At 39.4% G+C, this 18,252-nt stretch overlaps 1 protein-coding gene across 8 annotated transcripts in view; it reads left to right on the top strand.

Moving 5' to 3' along the window:
• Window positions 1–18,252, top strand: part of Sra-1 (Cytoplasmic FMR1-interacting protein Sra-1) — a 38,536-nt gene that overhangs the window by 17,047 nt on the left and 3,237 nt on the right. For 4 of the 8 annotated variants that reach the window (XM_067134186.1, XM_067134185.1, XM_067134191.1 and 1 more), the window contains 13 exons: window positions 3,121–3,189; window positions 9,231–9,304; window positions 9,771–9,944; window positions 10,115–10,189; window positions 10,684–10,837; window positions 11,477–11,676; window positions 12,510–12,643; window positions 13,517–13,708; window positions 14,335–14,538; window positions 15,107–15,201; window positions 15,938–16,009; window positions 17,004–17,170; window positions 17,711–17,858. In XM_067134186.1, coding sequence (XP_066990287.1) covers window positions 3,121–3,189; window positions 9,231–9,304; window positions 9,771–9,944; window positions 10,115–10,189; window positions 10,684–10,837; window positions 11,477–11,676; window positions 12,510–12,643; window positions 13,517–13,708; window positions 14,335–14,538; window positions 15,107–15,201; window positions 15,938–16,009; window positions 17,004–17,170; window positions 17,711–17,858 — 1,758 coding nt within the window. The remainder of the gene's footprint in view (window positions 1–3,120; window positions 3,190–9,230; window positions 9,305–9,770; window positions 9,945–10,114; window positions 10,190–10,683; window positions 10,838–11,476; window positions 11,677–12,509; window positions 12,644–13,516; window positions 13,709–14,334; window positions 14,539–15,106; window positions 15,202–15,937; window positions 16,010–17,003; window positions 17,171–17,710; window positions 17,859–18,252) is intronic. The other 4 variants (XM_067134190.1, XM_067134189.1, XM_067134188.1 and 1 more) reach the window with 1 other exon arrangement.

The raw sequence follows: 18,252 nt of genomic DNA, 5'->3' as shown, positions 1-18,252 counted from the left end.
CGTGAAGTGAATGTGTGTGGGTGAAATGGAACCCCTCATTTTTACTTCAGTTTGGTTTGTTTGAGTTCAGTGATTTCGTATTATTATCAACGGAAGCATTAGCAATAGAAATCTTTGTGTTAATCAAGTGTTACCCCTCTGCTCAAGTCTAGCCTGAAGGTTCATCTTCAGACTGCAGTTGATCATGAAAATGGTCAGTAATGTCGTGCAGTGTACCTGTCCGTCTCAGAATGGAGAAGGAAAAGAATATTACCAGAAATTTAAGTCGCAGTCCACTTCGCAAAATAGTTGCTGAAGTTATTACCAGACCAGAATATATATTCAGCTTTGAAAGGGATCATTCAGTGAATCTTGAAGTGCCCTGACTTTTGACGCAGAAACTAATATTTGAAGGGGAGCCATTTACGGTGCAGGATTCATTATCGAAGTGTACTTATCTGCTGAAACTATTTAGGAAGTGGACTTATACATCTTACATAGACTGTGATGATAGATAGTGTGAGTTTGTCACTGATGATGGCATCACGTTGGCACGTTTCCTCTTGGTTGGACTCACACTGCTAATAAGGCCACCTCTTCTAGTGTTTGTGGAAGTCAGTAAATCTCATTTCTTTCCCTCTACAGCCAGGCTGTGGGACTCTTCCTGCTTTTCTGTTCCCTGGCTTCCTTTAGGGTTGAGTCCAAACCCTTTTAGTTCTCCAAGACAAATCCTGAACGTTCCAGAGTCACTGCTATCAGTGTATGTAGACAATACATAAACAGTACATTAACGTTTTACTAAACTCTTAATAAGTAAGACTGTTGCATTCCCTGAGTAAACATCTAGCTGGAATACATTTCAAATCTGATACCTTCCTTGCATTTTTTAACATTTGACCTTGAGTAAAGGCCAGTGCTGTCTAGCAAAAATTCTGTTATTTGCTAAGGGATTTTCACCCACCAGACCAGCCCTCTATAGATGTGTTTCAGTACTTGTTTCCCTCAAACCTGCACAAGTCGTGGACATCTGGTTTTCTGCACCAAGGTGGGTTTGTTTTGTATTTGGTCATCAAAATGCTCTCATCAAGGAGCCAGTACTGTTTGGGTGTGGCACAATTCTGCAATTGTGAGCCAGTTTAGCAGTTATAACTGCAACCTACTTTCCAGTCAGAATTCATATAAATATACAGTATTGGGAAAACTGGCTTGCAGGCACATGAAGTCCCTTGTACACACTATGGCATGAACTGGGCCTGTGAATACAAGATGCAGAATCATATTGGATCAAAATCAGTGACCTCCTCTTTCCCAATTCCTTATCCTGCCACAAACATTAGTCTGCCTTTCAAACTCTTAAATGAGATGGCCGATATATCATTTGAAAAGTACTGGGCTACCTGGTATACTGCACTAGTTTCTGAACATGAAGGTATTGAGAATTTTTGCTGTTATCTGACAGAGTTTGGGTGTGTTGAAAGCAGTTTAATTCTCTTGATGAATATAGATATCTTGCTTTCTTTTCTGTTTTTCGTAGAGTCAGCTTTCATGGTTCCCTAATTGTGTTTTGAAGTGATCCAAATCATGATTATTATTCAGAGGTGTGTCAACATCGCTGCCTAACTTTTATGCTCTGCAAGAAAATTTTACTGTCACTACTTTTATGTCATCTAGAACAGAGTACCATTTATTTTCTTTTCAGTTTGAGTACTTATTTCTACTTAACCTCATACAGAACAGTTACTTTCATCTATATATATATATTTTCCAGGTGATACGAAAGTATATTTTAAAAATGTAGCAACACTATTTGGTATCTCACTTGGCTGCTTGACATCTGTGCTGTGTATTTTATCATCCAGTGCAGAGAAATCATTGCAGATATTGCACCTGGTACCTGATACCCATGTTTTGGTTTGTGTGAGTGAAACGGAATATTTTTTGACAGCTGAGATTACAGCGTAGTGTTTGTCATTTACTTTTCTTTCAATTTTGTTGAACATTTTTCTTTTTTAAATTGTCCAAGCACAGTATTGTGTCCGTTTATCCATACCCCACCACTGTAGGGTCAAGATACTTGCGAACGTGATTCCTTTTCTTTCGGTAGTAGACATCAGAGGGATGATTTTGTAATACGTCATTTTAGATGTGCTGTAAAAATGATCACAGTCATTTCTGTAATGTTTCGTGGTTGTGTGGCACGTAAAGTTCATTTTTTAGACCCGCCCTACTTGAAGTGTTGTAACTGTTCATTAAAACGATTTGGGACCAAACGCCCTCGGTTGTGTCAGTGCGTGAAAGTCGTGCTGTGTAAAGTTTGATCTAAAACGGGCAAAAGTTCCAGCACGGAAATCACATCTCTTACATCTGCTACTGAAACGAGAAACGGATCAGAGGAACTCTGTCAAAATTGTCACCGTGCAGTTATGACCACCTAAAATCCCTCTTCCCCTGTTGAATTTATTTTGTGTGTGTGTGCGTGTTTCACCCTTTCCATGCCAACATTAAGTAAGTGTTAGTTTTTCCCCCCGTGCTGAAATGGCATATGAGTGTCTCAAGCTTATATCTGGATACCTGATAAACCTCCCATCTCATTGTTGTTCATGCGCAGACTGCGTTTCATTTTCCCTCATTCTCATTCGAACAGCAGAACGTTTGGCTTTGCGCACGAAGGGAGAGGCGTCGCTTTTAAAACGATTCTAGGTTTGACGTTGTTGAAACTTTGCTGTGAATGCGGATGGTTATTCGTCCTCATTGACAGTATTTACTCATTAGATTGTCAAGTTTTCAAGCCTAGATGGTACTCTAGACCAATGTTGTTTCGGGAAAGAATTTGGATCAGTTATTCTGTGATGTTTTGCAAGTTAACGTCATTACTTTCGTAGAGCAACACCACGAGCAGCTTACACTTCAATTCCTCGCCCTCCCACGTGCGCGCATTAAGCCAAACCCCATCACACATCGATCCCATTCCTCACGAAGGTTTCAAACGTGTCCCTGTGTCCGCCTCCCCATTTTTGAACCCCTCCGCCATGTTCTCCCTCTTTGTCGAGTGCCCTCTCCGACTTCCTCTTTATATTATCTTCTTCTTTTTCTTCTTCTTCCCCCTCTTGGTGCACCTCCTGCCTTGCTCCTCTTCCGTAGAAGTGCACAGTGGATCACCAGCACAATGAGGAATGTAAAGACTTGGTGGTCATGGACAAGAGAATTCAGGTATCGCTTTCCCGCCCTTTTTTTATTTTCTTTTTCAGTTGTTGTTGATGTTTGCTGTCCTTGTGCCTGCTCTGCCTCTGCCGTGCTGCTGTTGCATTTGCTTGTGCCTGCCTTCGTAACTTGCATCATTATTGACTCCGTATTTCCCTTGGCTGTACGTAGGGAGACTTGCTGGCTGTTTTTTTTTCTATAACGTAGGCTTCCTTCCGTTGGAGTCCCTCTTAGACTTCCCTTCCCGTAACGTTTGCGAACGAGCGAGAGAGAGAGAGAGAGAGAGAGAGAGAGAGTAAGAGAGGTCGTTCGTTTGTTCCCCGTGTCCCGATCGGCACACACCCTCACCCTAAGCGACCGTAGATGATGAGAGGTAGTCTTTAGTCACTGTTGTGTTATTTTTATTTGCTACGAGTTGTGTTCTCTTAGGAAGAGTTTTTGTTACTGCTTGGTAAACTTTAGAGATTTTATGCCTGCAAGAATTGTATACCCCCCTTTTTGTGAAATGCACTAAAGCTAACCTTCGTTAAGTTCACGTTTTATTTATTTATTTTTTTTTTATTTCGTTTGGGTTTATCTTTCAGTTTTGTGAGACTTGTTATATCGTGATGGGTGCTTTCAGCCAGGTTTTCAAACCCTTAAACCCTTTCCCTGGTGGGAATAGACTAGATTAACAGTGCATTTCTAATTCTAAAGATTTTTGACATTGTCCAGTGTTTATAAATATAGCATAGAGTACAGGATTGCAGTAGGACCATGTCTGTAGAACTTAAGAGGACCCACAGATTAATTTAAAATATTCTTCAGGCACTCAAGGTCCAGACAGTTTTAGATTTGAGAATCAAGCCCGATGCAGAATTCGGACAATAGCTTTGTGACGTGTATTGATTCAGATTTCGGTCGACTAAGCTTGTAAACTGCATTAACAACGATTTGAGCTGTCCTCAGTTTGTCAAGACACGTAACTTATTTGGATGACAACTTTGTGATTTGTACTAATTTAGATTTCGGTCGACTAAACCTGTGAAGTGCACTAACAACAACTTGAGCTGTCCGCAATTTGTCGAGACACGTAACATCTCTGGGGGATAATTTTGAGATTTAAACTCATTCAGACGAGGAGGAGTTTAGGAACCTGGCTGGAAATCGTGAGGTTTATTTGTGAATCGTGGAAAAGAGATACGGCAACGGTGTCTTGAGCTACTTTACTTTGGTACGTGCACCTCCGTAAAGTGCCAGTTGAGTAATTAGTTGTCATTAGATTACAGTAAACAGGTCTAGCATCTAACGAACACCTGGACAACCCCATTGGATTGTAAACGTTTAGGTTATGGTATGCTGTGCTGTGTTTAGTTAGCGCATTGACCGTCTTTTTCCCCCCCCCTAGAACACGAACTTGCGTAAAGGTTGTGACCGCAGCAGGTTTGCAGATACGTCACTCAGATTAGTGTGAAGTATATTAGTTGGACTTAGTGCCGTAGATTATTTTGTAAGTAGTTTATATTTTAGTAGGTTATCGGAAATCAGCACATTACTGAAAGATTTATTGTTGCGTTCTTAGAATTTTTAGAAATTTTTCACACTTTACAATTAAGAGTTTGTTAGTTCTGTAACTTTCAAGCCTTTGTCAATAATGCAAGTTAATGTATGTAATGCTAATCATATGAGCTAATGTCAGATGTGTGCCTTGGCAAAAATGTGGGTTAATGTAAGTTAATTCTTTAGAATTAATGTTAAATTAACTTGTTAGTCGTAGGCTAAACGATCCATCTTAATGAAAATTAAAGTTATATTGTAAGTGCTTCAGAAAACAGCAGAACATCAGGAACTTGGAGCTTGTTAAAAATTATGCGCAAGAACTTAATATCGTCAGCTGGCATTTTACAATTTATTTTTATCTGTAAGGTAACTTTGAAATATATAAGTATGGATTGTGATGTGCTAGTGTAGAATAATAGGTTCATTTTGAAATGTTTAAAACATGGATGTAGTTTATAGCCCAAGATATTTCAGTATATTTGAGAACAGATGCTGTGTTATCATGTGGACGTAGATTTAGCGTTTATTTGATATCTTGTACTAGTTGAGTTCTTGGGCATAAGTCTGGGAGAACATTAACATTGTGATTGTCAAGACATTTAGCATGGCATTTGCTGCTGCTGAAACTTATTGCTGGATAAAATCAAAGATAATTTCGTCTGTTGCAGCAGGGAGTGACTTCGTAATTTTGACGTTCTGGTATTTTAGTCATGACGTGAATACTGGCTACTTAGCACCTTACGTTGTCCACTGTATCGAGCAGTCGTTCTTGTAGAATTAGACCAGATTCCAAGTCTTTAGAATGTGGTTTTTCAAATGTGACTTAGGATAAGGATTTTTATTTTTGCCAGGCTATATAATGTGCACAGAACTGATCAGAATAAGTACGCAAATAGCTTCTGGGCCGTATTTCCCAGTTCTGCTTTCACCAGATTGCCAAGGTTTGTCGCAAGAGTTGATAATCCTCAGAAATTCAATGTCATTTTAGGCAAATGACTATTATAACCTACAAGTTTTTGTCAAATCCTTGCTGACTAGTAGAAGCCAACCCTCCTATGGCTGGGAAAATGTCCTTACGTTCCTTGGAACGTGAATGGATTTTGTTACTTCACAATTTCACATTATTCTCTTTGTTCTGCTTCTTCTTCATTGTGTCGTTTGTGAGAATTTTGACTCCACAGTACTTTAACATTACCAAGGCACATTTGGACAGTTCTGAAAGATCTGGTTAATATTTTCCAACATTTATTCCGTCATTGTCCACTTGCCAATCTTCTATGTCCTAGATTACTGTGTCCTGTACTTCCTTGCGATGTTATCGCAAGTCCTTTATTTCTACACCTCTACCTTGGAACTCTACTCTTCTGTTTTTTTCCCCACTTATCACCTCCTTGAGGTAATCCCTGTTCATTTTCCTTTTCTCTCAGCGTGCTCTCATTTCATGTAGGCATGAGGTTGGCAGTTGGGTGCCGTCACCCAGTCTTAAGCATTTGAAAAACAAAAAAGTGACACCTTTCTTTAGAGATCTGGTAGGGACTGGGGGCCATTGTAGATTCCACCTAATTCATGGAAGGTTTTCAAATCTTGCTCCTTCCGTTTTTGTTATTGCCATCATTCCAGCGTTCGGAAATTCTTCACAACCTTTTTTTTGTATCATTGCGACTTACGAAACCTTCCACAATTTCGTGTAGTTTGAGTAGGAAAATGTGAGGTTTTTAGTGTTCATGTGAAATAATTCTACACGATTCTTTCCAGTAGTCTCTCTCCACCACTCGTAGCCTCTGTACAGTCAGGTTGGAACTCCGAATTCTGTCTCCCGCCTTAATCTCCTTCAGGTTTTCCGTAGTGCAATTCATCCTTGTCGTAAGGTTGTGTACTAACTTGGTTAAGCTGGTTCATTTTGTTTTTGTCACTCATATTAACGTACGGTGTATTGCATGAGGACGGTTTACGCATTTGTTTTGGGGTGAGAGGTTAACAGTGTAGTATTTTGTAAGTTTTGTTTATAAGAACTAACTTTATGTGAAAGAAAGATTCCTTCTTTTTTTATCCCGTGCCGTGGGGTGTCAAAAATTTTTTTTAACCTGGCTCAAAATTGGTTCGTTCACTGAACGTACAACCACCAAACCAATTAGGATGAAGTACCAGACTGCCTACAACTTCTGAGTGCCACATTTTTACATAACCTTAAAACTTTAGTATTGATAACAACAGGATCTTGTCACAATTTTATTTCACACAATTTATGCTTAAGTAAACGTATACTGTATTGAATTAAATTTCATTTGTTTTTACTAAATCCAATCTCTAGCACGCTTGGCCCTCTTAATGTCACATTGATGTCTCTTTTAATTTTATGGAGCTCGTCTTTCGGAGTACATTTACATGTGTTGCACAGAATTGTCGTGTACAATGTTCACGTCAGCAGTCACGGTAGTGTACTGGCACATAAGCTAAGACTCACTTATTTTGTTATTTTAACGAGTACTGTACGGATTCCACACGTTCGTAAAACGTCACTGAGCTTGCCATTTGTAACACCATCATTGCCCCTTCTTGTACAACTGTACCATTCTTGGTGTGGTTGTTCGTCACTTAGGAACATGCCGATTAAAGTCTGTTCGTTACCGCATGAACTGCTTATGTTATGCCAGTGTACGTTCACACTGCCCTAGGGCTCAAGGGATTATTTTGAAGTAGAATCTAATTATTGTAACTTACAATCTGATCTGAGTAGGCAGTCCCCGGTTAATGGCAGAGGTTCAGTTAACGGGCGAACGCTGGTAACCGAAAATCGCTGTTGAGCGAATAAATGGCATTTATGACGCCGAAAGTGCATGTGATCCACTTAGCGGCACCATTAACAGGTTAACGGTGCCGTTAGGCAATTTATCAGAGCCGTTAAACCACATTGTTGTTAGCCAAGCGCCGTAAAACTGAAATGCTGTTAACTGGGGACTCCCTGTACTGGGAAATGTGTACGAAGGGCCAGGAACTCACAGTGTGAAAATGTTTGCATCGCGATAATCAGATAGGTAACAGCACTAACGTATTTGTCTACTGAGGGAATATGGCATTAAACAGAAGTACAGTAATGTATAAAAACTTTATTTGTATGATATCTTCTGATTTTTAAAATCATACTTACATGCTCTGACCATTTTCAAGTTCATTTAAAGCCACTGCTGAATTAAATTGTCTACAGATATTTTATTTTTGCCTTGGTGTTTGAAAAGAATATTGACATCAGCTGATCGCATTAAACACATGTTTTTTGTAAACGAATTCTCATGTACTTCTCTGCGGTATTTTGTTTGTCAGCTTACGTTTTTTTGGTTTGCTGTGCTGTCGTCACTTGAAACAGTTTCGTCAGTATATAAACAGTTGAAAGCGGCATCACGCTTATTGTATGTTAATGCTGTTGTCGCCAGTTACGTATAAACACATATATAAATTTTTTTCTGTGCTCTGTTTAGGAGTATTTCAAACTATACAAAGAACTGTACCACATCTGACCAAGGGGGATTAGACTAGTTTAGCCTTGAATGCCACTAAGTTCTAGACTTTCAGTTTTGGTTTTGGTGAGAAATTAACTCTACGCTCTGTACTCAAAGTACTTTTTTTCGTGCATGGGTTAGCTGACATTTGTAGCTGAAGATTATGATTCTTAGTTGAGATACTGTTACTCTTAGCAAGGGTGTGGGAACGTCTCTTAGAAGTTGTCGTAGCTGACCACTTTAACTCGTAACTTGCGTTTGGACGACACTTGGAGTGTGGACTGTCGCTGAATTATGACCGGGTGCTAAGCTAGTGGATTTTAATCTACAGAAACGTAAAGGAAACTGTAGATGTGCTGGTTTTGCCGAGATTATTTTGTTAATACATATTTTCACTCATTATTTTTCTACCTCTTGTGAATTTTATAGTACAGACACAACCCTACTTATGAACATTCAACTTTCAAACATTCAGAGATACAAACCAGTGGGATTGCAAATTAAAATTGTGTTCAGAGTGCTCCCCCTGTAAGTTAAAATTTTGTTGTGGGCACCTATTCTGTACATAAGTACTGTATGTACAGTGTACGTATTGTGTTTTTGGATGAAAAATCATACCGTACTGTATTGATTTTATATCATACTGTATTTAGTAGGCATGAAGAGCACAGTGACCAACTTACAAACAGCTGTCCGGAACGTAACTCATTTGCAGTAGGGTGATGTTTGTACTGACTGTAATGCTTTTTTCGTGATCTCCTCCCATAATTCAGGAGACAGTCCGTACTTGCAAGTTGGCGTCTTATAGTAATGCCACCGTTGGAAAGTTCAGCTAATGAACGAGTCCTCATCTTCTTCTTGTAGAGCCAGTACAGTATTGTAGACAGCATAGCCTCGGCTTAGTACGATAGCGAAGGATGAAAATGATGAAGAAATAGAGGGTGGGGGATTTTCCAAACATTTGACACGTACCTTGATTATAATTTCACAAATTTTTCTGTCTCCATTTTCCAGTTTCCCATTGAAATGTCCATGCCCTGGATACTGACAGATCACATTCTGCGGACGAAGGACGCTTCTATGATGGAGTGAGTATCGTCGAGAGTGTGTGTTTATGTGTGTGAAGTTGGGGTTTTAGACTAATAGCGCATGCCGTTCAACATTGTTAATTTGGTTTTGCTTCAATTTTCGCGTCCTTTGGGTGTTGAGAAATGTGGCTGTGAGTTTAATATGTTTAATAATGATACAATGATACAAATTACCCTGAAATTGATATTGATTAGTTAACAGTTTGACTGAAAAGAATCTGTTTTGTACAGTAAGTCTTTAGGTTTTTGCCGTGGAGGGGAAAACATTGTTTTTGTTTAAAAGTAATGCAAAAATAGTTGGCATTCATGTTTGCACGGTTCGACAGTATTTTCATATCGCAGTCTCTCTCTCTCTCTCTCTCTCTCTCTCTCTCTCTCTCTCTCTCTCTCTCTCTCTTTGTGTTTTGGAGTATGTAGGCCTATTTACATCGCGTGAGTAGCACATACAAGTCCGTGGCTATTTCAGGTGCGTGCTGTACCCCCTGGATCTGTACAACGACAGCGCCTACTATGCCCTGACGCAGTTCCGCAAGCAGTTCCTGTACGACGAGATCGAAGCAGAGGTCAACCTGTGCTTTGACCAGTTTGTCTTCAAGTTGTCCGAGCAGATCTTCTCGCACTACAAGCACTTGGCTGGGAGGTGCGTAGCCGTGAACCTTCGTCCGTTCTCTTTAGCCTCTTCCTGTCTAGCTGTCCAGCTCCTTGAAAATAGTTTGCTCGTATTTGTGCTCCTTGTTTGTAAGAATTACTTTGAAATGTATACTAAGACATGCTTTTCAATTTGTAACGAATATCTCCGATCTTCCGCAGTATCTTGTTGGATAAGCGCTTCAGAGGAGAATGCAGTCAACACCACATGCGAATACATTACCCACCAGCCAACAGGTGAGTTTTTCCTTTCGTTCGGTCCGAGTTAGGCCTAAGCGAACAACTTTTCTGGTAGACAGAGTACCGTAGTTTGGTCTTTGATGTATAGAAACAGTTGGTATTGCATGGAAACATGAGTCTTCCATTCTTATGTCTGTGTTTTAACTCTGAATTGCATACAGCATCATTTATGAATTTCTCGAAGTATTATTATTATTATTATTATTATTATTATTATTATTATTGAGAAGATGAACCCTATTCATATGGAACAAGCCCACCAAAGGGGCCACTGACTTGAAATTAAAGCTTCCAGAGAATATTAAGATGTTCATTAGGAAAAAGTAAGAGGTAAAATGAAATAGAGAAAGAAGAGATCCCACTCATTAAAAAAGAAAGAATAATAAATAAATAAATAAGTAGATGAAAATAAATTAAAATGCAAGGAGAATAATATTAGGTTAGTAACAATCAAAACTGACCGGTCCTTCCTTCCTTCCTCGTCGCCAAAGGTACGAAACTCTCTTGAAGCAGCGACACGTCCAGCTCCTGGGCAGAAGCATTGACCTGAACAAACTCATCTGTCAGCGCATAAACGCCTCCATGCACAAGTCCCTCGAGGTTGCCATCGCGCGGTTCGAAGGAGCCGACATCACCTCTGTCGTGGTATGCGATCTTGTGTCGTTTTTTAGGCCTATTTCGTTGGTGTTCTAATTCGTACCGAGTTGATATTTGCTGCGGCGTGGTTACCCTTTACAGATTAAATTGTGTTCAGGTTTAGGGAGAATTTTTCATTATAGAATAGCAGACATTCTTTGTCTGGTAAGTTATTTTCCTAAAATACGAGTCATTGTGCAATGTATTTCTCCCCGTAGAACAGGTACTCTATGAAGTTAGGGCTTATTGTGGGTATTCCTTATTTTAAACAACTTGTGGTGTTAGGTAGTGTTTTCCTCTTTAAGACCCAAGCATTTTAATTATCTGTTTAGCTCAACATTTTTTCACTTACCATTAAGCAGTTTTCCTTAGAAAAATCTAGTGGTTATACAGTAAAACAAGACTTAACAGCTATGACAGCAGGAGTTTTGTGTACATTTTCTATAATTGTAGGATTAAAACAACCTTGTACAAGTGTATTGCCCACGTTATTAAACCGTAATCCAGCTGAGTAAGACAGAAACACGTAATGAGTACTGTAACATCATGAATCATCAATCAGGCAGAGAAATGCAGAAACGTTTTATAAGTAATGCTGTCCCCATCTTAGTGCCTCACTCTCCTAGCGCCCTCTTTCTCCTGCCCCAGGAACTCGAGGGCCTGATCGAGGTGAACAGACAGACGCACAAGTTACTCAGCCAGCTCTTAGTGTTGGATGACTTTGACGCACAACTTCGCGAGGCAAACCACAACGTCCTTGCACCCTACGGCAGAACAACCCTCCACGTCTTTTGGGAGCTGAACTACGACTTCTTGCCAAACTACTGCTACAATGCTGCTACTAACAGGTAGAGTGTCACTGCTTACTGATGTAGGTCACTGTACTGTTCATGTCTGTTTGAATACAGTGTGATATAAAGTCAATACAGTACTGTAAATTTTTTCATCCTAAAATACAATACACTGTACGTACACTACTGTATGTACAAAATAGGTGCACAAAACAAAATTTGAACTTAGGGGTGGCAAGGGGAAGGGCTCTGATCACAGTTTTAATTTGAGATCCCATTTGTTGATATCTCTGAATGTTTTTAAGTTGATTGTTCTCAAGTAGGTTGGTGTCTGTACTTTTTATAGAGCAAGGCCAATGGTGCTGAACATGGTCCTGTCCTGCAAACAGCTCGACTCTAATATTAACCTTTTTGTGTAATAAGTCCTTTGTGACTTTTGGAGATAGGTTCTCAACTTGTACAGACACTCTGAACGCTTTACAAACATTGAGAGAAACAAACGTTTAAAAATTGTCCTGTCCAGGTTTTGCTCTGCTAGGCATTATGTAACAACTGACTTTATATCACACTGTACTTAAATAGGCCTCAAACAATACAACATACAAATGGCCTTCTGTAACCCTCTTTCGCATAAGTACGGTGGTGTCTGTTTTCTGATGATGAACATTTGTAGAAAAACATAAAATTCATTCAAAATGCAAGACCATCATCATCTTTGAAGTGTCTTGGGAAAGATCTGATACTTCAGACAAATAACTTTACAATAAAAGCTCAGAGAGAATCATTGCTAATTAAGCATCAAACATAGAGTTCAGATTAAATCTCTTCAGACAAACTTTTATGAATTGAGGTTAAATCTCGAGCTAATTCACCCTCTGTGTAACCCCCAGGTTCGTGAAGGCAGCCGTGACAACCTTTGCACAGGCCGTGCAGCGGGACAAACCCCCCAATGTTGCTCCATACATGGTATGGGGTAGCAAGGCTTTGAACGTTGCATACTCAACAATATACTCTCAGTATTCAGGTGAGTCCTGGTTTGGTTTATTTATCAGTTTATCACTCTTAACAATTTAGGTTGATTGTATGTGAGTCTACCCTGTAGGGGGTTTAGTGCCATCAGCGTGCTTCATGCGGTGCACTGTAGGCGTTGCATGAGGTCCTTTTCAGCAACCCTTTGGCCCCCAGCTTTAACCCCTTTCATTGCTTTTAGTGTACTAACGTTCATATTCTGTTTCATCCATCTTACTTTCCACCCTCTCCTAACAGTTGTTTCATAGTGCAACTGCAAGGTTTTCCATCCTGTTACACCTTTCAAACCTTTTACTGTCAATTTCCATTTCAGCATGTGAGTCTAGAAATGGGGTTCTTTAGTCTCATTGAGCTGTACGATGCAAGGAGTGAATGATGGTAATAATGAAAGTATAATTTGGGCTATTATAGTTGTATTACTTGATAAAGGAAAGTATGTTTTCTATTATCTTTGATATGACAGTTCAGTTGTTCAGTGAACATTCTGTTTAGACGTATGAAATGGCTACAACTATAAAAGTTTCATTCCAAGGTTGGCTATTCACAGTTCAGCTGTTTGAAGTGTGAACGCAGCAGTTAATCTTAACCTTTCCTTTCTTAGGAACCAACCCTGCTAGGAAAAAAAGAAAAAATATATATTACTGTGGGTTCTTTATCAATTTCAACTAATTTTATATAACTTTTTCCTTTACTTTCACAGGATTCCACAATTCAGCTACTTGAAATATGAACATAACAGAAATCTCATCCTCTCTTTTCTTGGGAGCCACATGTGATAGGAAAAACGATGAGAAAAAATATATATAGTACTGTGGGTTCTTATCCACTTCAGCTAGTTTTATATAACCTTTTTTCTTTACTTCCACAGGATTCCTCGGACCTCCGCATCTGCGATCCATCGTCCGCGTCCTGGGTTATCAGGGCATTGCCGTCGTGATGCAGGAACTCCTGGAGATTATCCGCTCGCTGATCCAGGGGAACATCCACCAGTTCACGAAGACGCTCTTGCAAGCGATGCCCAAGCAGTGCAAGTTGCCGAGATACGACTATGGCTCTCCGGGTGAGTGTTGCTTGGGGTTTTAAGTAACTCATCGCCGACTGCTCACAGCTCATTAACTAAGGCGTCTGAATTTGTTTTTAGATTTCTTGGTAACCAGAAAACTTTGACTAAATCTTTTCCCTTGGGCGACTTCTCAGAGCTCGGTGACTACGATTGTGTTTTGTTCGAGGCTGAATTTGTTTTGGTTTGAATTTGATTTTTAGATTTTGAAATAACCAGAAAACTTTACTAAACCATGATGAATAAACGCTTTGGAATCGAGGTTGTAGTTTACAGAAACTCTTGAACTACGGAGATTTGTGTAGAATAGTCTCTCTCTCTCTCTCTCTCTCTCTCTCTCTCTCTCAGTGTGTGGAATACTCACTCTCTTTTTTCTCTCTGTCATCGTGTAGAATACTCACTCTCTTGTTTCTCTCTATCATTGTGTTGAATACTCACTCTCTTTTTCTCTCTGTCCGCTAAGACTGTGAGAATTATCAATGCTGGCCAGTCCAGCCATCAATAAATATCAACACTCATGTTATTTGAACCATTCAAACTGTTTTAGTTCCCAATATTGATTCTCCCATACTTCCACTTCTGTATCATTTATTTATACACATAAATCTCTACTCTTTTCTTTCCAGGCGTACTTGGGTACTACCACGCCCAACTAAACGACATCGTCCAGTACCCAGACGCCAGAACGGACTTGTTCCACCACTTCAGAGAGCTCGGCAACGCTTTGCTATTCTGCTTGCTCGTCGAACAGTCTCTCACGCAAGAAGAAGTTTGTGATTTACTCCAGGCTGCTCCTTTCCAAAATATTCTGCCACGGCCGTACTGCAAAGGTATTTGAAGTTCTCGAAGTTCAGTCTTGTTTATTCTCGTGTGACACAACTAGCAATCTTATTGAACTGTGAATATACCTTAAGGTAATCCTGGACATAGAAGTTCCGTTGTCAGAGTTGGTTTATAAGTTGAAATTTCTTTGTAAGTCGAACAGAGTTAGTCTAGGATTCCAGCATTGTAGTTAGCCTATGATATAAACAGTTTGGAAATAAAGCTTTGCACCAAGAGAATGTAGTATTTTTATGTAAAAAAGTTTATGGTGAACAAAAATCTTGAATTGTTCCTTGAAAAAGTGGCAATGAATTATGTGAAAAAAAGATTGTATATCCAAGATTTTGTGTAAAAATGGAACTGAATATCTTTGAAAGTTTATAAGTTTGAATTACATGAAATAAGAATTGTATAGCTCACACAAATATGTATCCGAATTTTGTAAGTCTAGAGTTTGCATGTAGAGAACTACCAGTATTCTCGAAGCAGTAGGTTAGGCCTGACTTCATAGGAACAGATAGTTTTTGCGTCAGTGAACCTGATTATGCTCATTTCCATTCCCTCGCCATTTTCCAGAGGGCGAGAAACCTGAGACGAAGCAGAAGAGGCTGGAATCGAAATACGCACCCCTCCAGATTGTTGCCAACATTGAGAGGCTTGGAACCGCTAAGGTGAGTGAGGTTTGTTTGCAGATTGTCTATCGGCCAAAGTCCTCTCCTGAGTAGGGATTGAGAAGTGTACATGATGGTCAGTAAATTGCTGAAATTGTAAATGTGAGTGCTGTACTGATATATTTTGTAATTTGTTGTCAAGAGAACATTAGTATATAAAAATATGGAACTTTTAAGGCTGACAGCATATCATTTTGAGCTTAAACACTGCTGGTCGCAATTAATTTAGAATTGGCCCAAGCTCTTCTGCCGTAAAATGGATGACTGCAGTATCTGCAAAACACAAAACTGAGAAAAATGTTAGATACTCCTTGGCCTTAATACTGATTTTGCAGTTACTGCAAATGGGACCCCCTAAATACTCATGGAAAGTAGTGAGGAATCATTCTGAAACTGCAGTAACTTGTTTATTAGTGTTTCACGAGCCCAATAGGCGGCATATCTCAGTTTCGAAAATTTTGCAGATACTGCAGTTTTCCATTTTAGGGCAGTCTTCTCCTGAGTAGGCATTGAGAAATGTGCGTGAAGGCCAGCAAACTATTGAAATCTTTAAATTTGAATGTTGATACACTATTTAATTTGTTGTCAAGAGAACATTTATATACATGAGAAAGCCAAAATTGAATCCTGATAAGGCTGACAGCATGTCATTTGACTTAAAACATTGCTGGTTACAGTAAATTTAGAAATAGGTCAATATTACTATCTCCTAATATTTCTTTTCTATCCTCCACAGCAAGCTATGATTGCAAGGGAAGGAGATCTCTTGACCAGAGAACGGCTGTGTTGCGGCCTGTCCATATTCGAGGTAAGGACGAGAAGAGTGCTCTAAAGAGACTTCGCTGATTCGTTTCTGTAATGCTTGATGTTCCTGTAACCAGCCAAAGGGGTATCTTGGGGGCATCTCCTGTCATGTTCCTGCCCTTTGCTTGTCGTCTAAACTTTAATCTCCCTGTCACGTGTCTAGCCAAATCTTTGTCCCTGCATCAGAATCAAACCCTTTGGGATGATACTATTAGACTCTTGGAATTTGATAATGTTTTGAAGAAGGCAGTATGGCTTATCTAAAGTGTATTTTAAGGTCAGTCGTCAGAGATGTATTGGTGAAAAATTACTGCAAATTCTGAAGCTTTTGTGGAACACTGTTTCTTCCTTCAGAGGGATGAGAATAAATACAAGTTAAAGAATATGGTACTGTTTATATGCACCCCATAGGGGGCTAGTGCCGTTAGTGCACCTCATATGGTGCACTGTAGGCATTACTTAAGGGTCTGTGCAGAGTCCCTTCCATGGGCCCTTACCTGCAAACTCTGTCATTCCTTTTATTGTACCTCCTTTCATATTCTCTTTCTTCCACCTTATTCCACCCTCTCCTAACAATTGTTTCATTGTGCAAATGCTAAAGGTTTTATGGTTTTCATCCTGTTACACCATTCAAACCTTCTAACTGTCAGAGTCCTTTTCAGTGCTGAATCACATCATTATTTTTATTATTATTGAGAAGATGAACCCTATTCACATGGAACAAGCCCACTGCAGGGGCCATTGACTTGAAATTCAAACTTCCAAAGAATATGGTTTTCATTAGGAAGTAAGGGAAGGTTAAGGGAAATTCAGAAAGAAGGGAGCTCACTTATTAAAAAGTCAAAAATGAACTGTAAATAGATAAAAATGTATTAATATGCATTAATGTTCTATAGTATTTTTTCAGTTCATGCACAGGGCAGACAGCCTCCAACCCTCGACTTTCCGAGGAACCTTTTTACCCTGGGTCTTAATCCGTTCTCTTTCCTTTGCTGCAGGTTATATTAACGAGAATTCAGTCCTTCTTAGAGGATCCCATCTGGCACGGATCACCCCCGGCTAACGGAGTCATGAATGTCGACGAGTGCACGGAATTCCACAGGCTGTGGTCAGCCCTGCAGTTCGTCATGTGCATACCTGTTGGTGCTAACAATTTTACTGTTGAGTAAGTTTTATTCCTGTCATCAGTGTCTTAATTTATATTAGTTTTTAATTAGATTTGTTGTCCTTGTTTTATTTTGGGGCCATCTAGTAAATGATCTTTCTGTCAACCTATTTAACTCCATCTTAATGCCGTAATTAATTTTTAATTAGTTTTGTGGTCTCCATTTTACTGGGGGACCATCTGGTAATTGACCTTCCTGTCAACCTATTTAACTCTTTGCTGTGACCTGTCCCCAGGTCAGGCCTTGCAAGGATGGAATGTTTTCATATATAATATAAAATATTAAGCTGACAGGTACAGTTATTGGCCATTACTGTAATTGGTAAATAACATTATCTCAAATACCCAACATTCGAAGTTAATGGCAGGAATTGGTCACCCTCATCTGACCCAAGGGTATTTGACAAATAACCCCTGTGCAGAACAACTTCCACATACATTTATTGTAATCAGAAACAAACCCTAGACAGAAATCTTGTCATTCAAAATTTTCAACATTCATGGTTTAAACAACTCCCTTCAAATTGTTCCCTCTTTCAGACAACTCTTCGGCGAAGGTTTGAACTGGGCCGGATGTTGCATGATTGTGCTCTTGGGTCAGCAGAGAAGGTTCGAAGCTCTTGATTTCTGTTACCACATCCTCCGCGTGCAGAAAGTTGACGGGAAGGACGAGACTATCAAGGGCATTGTAAGTTTTGCATCACTGGGTCTTGGGTCAATTCCAGAAATGAAAATTGTTTTATTTTTGCATTTAGAGTCAACATCTGATGTCATTTTTAGAACGTTGAATAGTTTTCTTTATGGTTTGAGTAATATTTCTTGAAAGGAGGGATTTTATTATTCAGAAGGTGCACACTTTCACTAGGGACAAGTCAGAAAGAAATTAATTGCTAAGTAATTTTCAAATTTTTACATTCCCTCTGCCAGAATGTAAATATGAAACAGGTCTAGAAAAGTAATAAAATACTTAAAAAATAAAACTAAATTGGTAAAACAAACCTAGACGCACTTACTTTACTAACGATCGAGAAACGTCTGAACGTGAAAGTAGCGTTTCCCATGCTTTTGAACCTACGATGTCT

The sequence above is a fragment of the Macrobrachium rosenbergii genome, chromosome 35, assembly GCF_040412425.1.
Source record: "Macrobrachium rosenbergii isolate ZJJX-2024 chromosome 35, ASM4041242v1, whole genome shotgun sequence".
Classification (NCBI taxonomy): Eukaryota; Metazoa; Arthropoda; class Malacostraca; order Decapoda; family Palaemonidae; genus Macrobrachium; species Macrobrachium rosenbergii.
This window is presented reverse-complemented; position numbering and strand designations above follow the sequence as displayed.